At 32.3% G+C, this 6433-nt stretch overlaps 1 protein-coding gene across 1 annotated transcript; it reads left to right on the top strand.

The window, feature by feature from the left end:
• The first annotated feature begins 2995 nt into the window (after window positions 1–2995).
• On the top strand, window positions 2996–4780 carry LOC122580049 (UDP-glycosyltransferase 83A1-like). Its single transcript, XM_043752322.1, has 2 exons — window positions 2996–3529; window positions 3614–4780. Exons 1-2 carry the CDS (start codon window positions 3049–3051, stop codon window positions 4528–4530), a joined length of 1398 nt encoding a protein of 465 aa, XP_043608257.1. The 5' UTR covers window positions 2996–3048; the 3' UTR covers window positions 4531–4780.
• The last annotated feature ends 1653 nt before the right edge of the window (window positions 4781–6433 follow it).

Here is a 6433-nt window from a genome sequence, read left to right as displayed (position 1 = left end):
AACAAAAAACATGATTATTTTGATTTTGAAGGATGAATTTGTTGTTAAACACTTAAATAAAGATAATTAGTTATGCACTATGTTAGTTTTATGGACTTTTAATGCATCAAATGATGTTTTAAGGTATTCTCACCGTTCTTATTTTAAGAGTGTTTTTACTGGAGTGTTACCATATATATATATATATTCGCCATAGAGAGATCTTCATTATTAATGACCACGAGATATGTGGCATGTTGGGCTTAATCTTGTATAAGTTTAATTTGCATGGTTTACCAAAGTTATATACATTATTTAGGGGTGAGTATGGGTTGGTTTAAGTCGGTTTTTGCCTAAAATCAAAATTCGAACCGATTCATTCGGTTTTTACAAAACCAAAATCATTGGATTCGTTTTTTTTTGTTCAGTTTGTCGACTTTCCAGTTTGGTTTGAAACGGTTTCAGTTTTTGTTTCGATTCTTTTTATAATTTGTTTTTACGTTTTTTGTTTATTATGTTATAAATTTAACTTTTAATTGTTAAGAACAAAAATATGATAAGAAACTAAAATATAGAGATGACTTTTATAAACTAATTATATTTTTTAAATGTTAAAATTGGTATAACTTTTATAAAATGAACTGATTTTATTGTGCGTTCTTATTTAAAACATATAATTTATATAGATTTGTACACTAAAAAGACAAAAAGTTTAAATATATTAACATTTTTATAAATTATAAGTAATAAATAAAAATGTAATATGATATAAATATAAAATAAATTAAAATATATTTGGTTCTGTTCTATTTGATTTTTAATCGGCTTTTTTGCATATGAAACCAAACCCGAACCGATCCGTTCAGATTTTAGAAATCGAAAATCAAACCAATGGGTTTCTTTTGATTTTTTGGTTCGGTTTTGTTTGTTTTTTTCGGTTTTTGGTTTTCCGATTCGGCTTTGCTCACCTCTTATTACCGGTCTTAATACCCACATAGAGGTTACTTATTTTTTAAAAACAATTAAAGTATTACAAATAAAACAAGATCTTGACCTTTAAATCAGATAAAATTGATGCACAAAAATTCATGAAGCATTAGTACATATATTGATGCACGATGATTTTCATCATACACGGTGATTTTCAGTAAATAAAAATATATTGTTTTATTTGTTTTACTTTAATAATTATTTTATTTTACTTGTAACCTAGCCACATATGTTCGGATTAACAATGTATTTAATTCTTCTTTGTACATGATAATTTATATCTTTGTAATTATTTATTCTTCTTTTTATTATTTATATATAAAAATAAATATATAAAACTTAATTAAAGGATAAGTTAGTATATCATCAGATGCATATTCGACCCGAACTCCCGATATTCAGCAACGAAATACTTAAGCAACTTATGAAACCTATTAATGTTTAAGTAGTAGAAGCCTTGAAGACTCTTCAAGAAGTCACAAAGCAAAAGGAAATGATTGACGAGTTCAAGTTCCTCCAAAGGCCGATTCTTAAAAGTTTGGTTAGATTGGATAGATAAAGGATGAAAAGGTATGAGAAGGAATGAAGGATTATTGTTGGATATTTTAGTGTAATTGGGTTAACTTGTTTGATCAGTATTGTCATAATAATACATCATATAGGATTGGTGGTGCGGAGTGCACGCCTATTTGAATTTATTATGACTTGAGGGGCGAAGCCCTCAAGGTACGGGGGTCCGGAGGCAGCGCCCCTGGGAGCGGGGTCCAAGGGGCAGCAGCCCTTGGCGGGATCCAAGGGGCAGAGCCCCTGGCTGGGGTTGAGCTTTTTATTTCCGACATATTGCTATATTGAAAATCCCTCCGAAAATTTAATTTTCGGAACTTGAGGGACCAAATGTGGCAACTCGAAATTCCTAGCAATAACTGCCCTTTTGTTGATAAAAAGATATCTCGTAACAGAATTGATTATTCGATTCTTTTTCTTTCTTCTTTCTGGTTCTATTTTCTCTCAAACACAAACGCACAGAAAATTCTTAATCTTTGATTGTATCCGATTGAATAGTTTAGGTGAACCGCAAAATTGATTTAATCCGAAAGCTATCATGTGCCTTTAAAAATTGCTTATATCCGGTTTTCTATTTGTTATCTCGAATTTCCCCAACAATTGTTGCATGTTCTAGTAAGAGTTGCTAGGTTTTCTGATTAGTTTTTTGGTTAGCATACTCTAGAAGGCAATGCTGATAGATCTAATTAGCTTAAACGGGTAGATTTGATCTATGATGATAGATCTAGGTTCAAAATTATACAAGTTTTTAAAGAATGATCAGGGCAAAAAAAATTTTTTTAAAAATGGTAAATTTGGACACATTGTAACCTTTGATTAATTTCCTTTGACTAGATATCCATATATACATTGTTTCAAAACATATATAAGCCTTATATTTTCTAATCTCTATTGTTAATGTTTTTTATATTGATATGTTGGATTAACTAAAAAAGTTATAATGATGAATGAATTGACAAAAAAGTGATGAGATTTTATTGACAAACATGTGCCATTTTGATAGATAAATATTGATGCAGAAGTGACGCCGAAGGAACTAATGTAGTAATTCTTTATCAATGGGAGAGGTCGATCTGATCATAATATTTCAGGTACGCGTAGATGAAATAGTGTCACAGATATATAAAAGATGGAAAATGATTAATTCTCCTAAAAATTAGCCTAAAAATCATCCTAAAAGCTTTAAAACATGACAAGTGTATCCACTAAATTTTTTTCCTAATCTCACCACATGATTTTACCACATGTCTCAATCTAATTGTTAGGAGGATCTTTAGGCTATTTTTTAGAAAGATTTATCATTTCCCATAAAAGATTAACCACACTTGTTGAAAATAAAAATAACACACCAATAAAGTAGGATATTATATATGCATGAAACGTAATACTATAAAACACCCCATGAGTAACATAATCAACATAGACACCCTAGAATTTCTATCTATAAAAGTGAGTTAAAATAGAACCATAGATAGCAAAAACCTTTTTCACAAGTTACACCAAAACTTAGAAATCATGGTAAAATCACATGTTCTAGTCATATCATTTCCCGGACAAGGCCACGTAATTCCTATAATGGAGCTAGCTCAACGCTTAGTCGAGCAAGGTGTCAAAGTTACATTCGTAAGCACAGAGGTCATTCACAATACTGTAACAAGCACTTGGATAAACAAAGACGGTTACAAGGATCTAATGAAAATAGTTTCAATCCCTGATGGGTTAGACTCATGGGATGATAGAAGTGACCTTTCGAAATTGTTGAAATCTATATCTCAAACTATGCCTGGCAAGCTAGAGGAACTCATAGAGTCTATTGACAAAGAAGATGATAGTAAAGTCACATGTATTATTGCTGATCTCACCATGCCATGGGCGATACGAGTCGCAAAGAAACTCGGGATTACATCAGCAACCTTTTGGCTTGCTTCGGTAGCTACATTGGCTAGCATATTGTCCGTTCAAAAATTACTTGATGATGGAATCATAAACGACAAGGGTGAGCTAAATATGTATGATTTTTATACTTGATTCACTCAAGGAAAGTAGTCTAATTAATCGTATTGAACCATATTTTTTGTAGGCATACTTCTAAAGGATGGGATGATTAGGCTGTCAGAAAATATGCATCCTATAAAAACTTCAAACATCTGGTGGGTGTGCTTTGATGATTTAGCTCTCATAGAAGCTACCTTTCAACTTGTATTAGAAGCTAAAGAAGTTTCTAGTTGGCCAGAATGGTTTTTATGCAACTCAACTACTGAACTAGAGGCCGCAGCATTGAGCGAGTACCCACAGCTGTCGCCCATAGGCCCTTTACTAGCAAGCAATCGACTTGCTGACCAAGTCGGTCACTTCTGGCAAGAAGACCCCACTTGCTTAGAATGGCTGGATCAACAAGAAACATCTTCAGTCATTTATATAGCATTTGGGAGCTTCACTTTGTTCAACCAAACTCAATTTGAAGAATTAGCAATTGGTCTTGAACTTAGCAACAAACCATTCTTGTGGGTCGTGCGTCCAGGTATGACCAAGGAGACTACAACTACTTTTCCAAATGGATATATGGAAAGAATAGGCTCTCGAGGAAGAATCGTGAGTTGGGCACCTCAACAGAAGGTCTTGTCTCATCCTTCCGTGGCTTGTTTCATGAGTCATTGTGGTTGGAACTCTACTTTAGAGGGCTTGACAAACGGACTTCCTTTCTTATGTTGGCCTTATTTTGGCGATCAATTTCAAGACAAATCTTACATATGCGATATCTGGAAGACCGGATTAGGGTTTAACAAAAACGAAGAAGGTATCATCACTCATGGAGAAATAAAAAGTAAGATTGAGGAGTTGTTCAACAATGAAATGTTTAGAGCCAAAGCCTTGGGTATTAGAGAAAAAGTTGCAAGTAGCATTACAAAAGGCGGATCCTCATACTCAAACTTTAGCAAGTTTATTGAATGGATACTCGAGAAGGATTCACATGCGAATAATCAACATAATAAGTAGCTAGCTCGATTTGACAAATACTACTATCACCATCTATATATCCTTAAAAGTCCAGTGTTTGACATTGTTGTAAATGAATAATTCTATGTGAAATAAATTATTGAATACATTAAAAGTTAATGTAGGGCTTTGTCACTTTGTGTAATATGTGACTTAGCCCTGATTGTCTAGATTGGCTAGCGTTTGTTAGTTTATATATGTGTTTGGTTGTTAATCTTTTTTGCTATTCAATAAAAAAGACTTTTTAGTATTTTACGTGGTATCTTATTGCCCGCAACTGTCATTGGGACGGATCTCATCCTTTCTATGTATATTTTCTTTCATTTATGATGTGTATTGTGTTTTGTTAAATCTCAAAATAAGCTTTGGATCAAAGTGAATAATCTATGCTTTTATATATAGTGATTTAATCTCATTCCCTATAAAATGGTTGGAGGTCTTTGTGAATAATAGCCTCACTCTATTGTAGGTTATGTGTACATTTAACTTAAACCTGAGAAAATTATGTGTTTCGTTATTCATTAAGTCATAAATTAAACCCTATATTCCTCTAATAATCTATCACGTCACTTTCACATATATCTTTTTAATTTCTCAACCAAATAGCCATAATTCCTAACTTAGCCGTTAACACCCATGCTTCATTTGGTTACTTTTTTCCCCTATTTTCAGTTAGTGGTTTCTCAAATGTATAATTATCCCATGATTTTCTGTTATGCTCATTTCCCGGCCCCCTCTAAATTTTCAATTCATATTTTGGTAGTCTTGTGGTGTCCATCGGTAAATTTACTCTATTGTATTAACGAAGTTTTATTTTCTAGATTATATGTAGATAAAAAAGTTTGTAACAAAAAAAAAAGGAAACATGGACGGATATGGGCCATAAGTATTAGGCATACATAGGCGCATGGCAGGATAATATAAATTAAAATCGATTTCAAAACACCCTTAAATCTCAAACCAACGTACTTCCACTAATTCGGTTATATTTGCTTAACCAAAACCCCAAGTCCAAACATCCCCTAAACCTACCAACTTAAAAAGAAGAGTCTATATGACTATCAAGGAAATGCTAGCAAAAGAAAAGATAAAACAACACAATGGTGATATAATCCCAAAATTCCCCATTAAGTTGATCACACTATCTCCTTGTAAAGAAGAAGTTCCATTTACAAGTAAATCAACTACCAATGGTGGAGGTGGTGTCGCCAACGGTGGCGGTGATGGGTGGTAGGGGCGGCAATAGTTTCATTTACCACCATTGCCGCATTGTGCGGGCATACGACACGTTATTCTAAAAACATAAACTATTTCTACTTAAAATTAATCACAAAAAAACTTAACATGACATAACCATCAATTAATATATGAGATCACTTCACATTGAAATGATCCACATTTTAAGGAAGATCTAAATCAAAAAGAAAAAAAAATTAAATAAAACATCCATCTAATATATATATAATCATGAAAAATTCACTTCTATATTCACATTATCTAGCAAAAATATCAATTTAAATCGAACAATAATTAAACACCGCAAAATATTTAAAAGAAAATATATTTTGAACTATATAAAGTTTAAACTTCATGCAAAAAGATTGATCAGATATATAAATATATACCTTTTTCTTTTCTATAGAATGTGTCTTTAATCATCTTTATAATCAACAAAATAAACCAAAATCAAGCACAAAAATGCAATTTTCAAACTCATTTTTTTGTACATCTCGCACTCTTGATAAGTGTAAAACCCGTCATTTAAAAACCTGAATTTTAAAAAACTTTGCCAAACAGCGTTTAAAATGAAGCGGAAAAGATCACTTCAAAAACTGCCTCATCCGTAACCGGACGGTACCATTCATTAAATGGTGTTACTAACGTGCATCATCAAAACAATATA

This window comes from Erigeron canadensis, chromosome 8 (assembly GCF_010389155.1).
Source record: "Erigeron canadensis isolate Cc75 chromosome 8, C_canadensis_v1, whole genome shotgun sequence".
Lineage (NCBI taxonomy): Eukaryota > Viridiplantae > Streptophyta > Magnoliopsida > Asterales > Asteraceae > Erigeron > Erigeron canadensis.
Note: the sequence above shows the minus strand (reverse complement) of the source record. Positions and strands in the feature narration are given on the sequence as shown.

Bases quoted from the DNA above. Each gene is read 5' to 3' on its own strand.
- LOC122580049 (XM_043752322.1), top strand. From the start codon at position 3,049: ATGGTAAAATCACATGTTCTAGTCATATCATTTCCCGGACAAGGCCAC. The intron at 3,530-3,613 runs GTGAGCTAAATA...TATTTTTTGTAG, and splicing joins TGGAATCATAAACGACAAGG to GCATACTTCTAAAGGATGGG.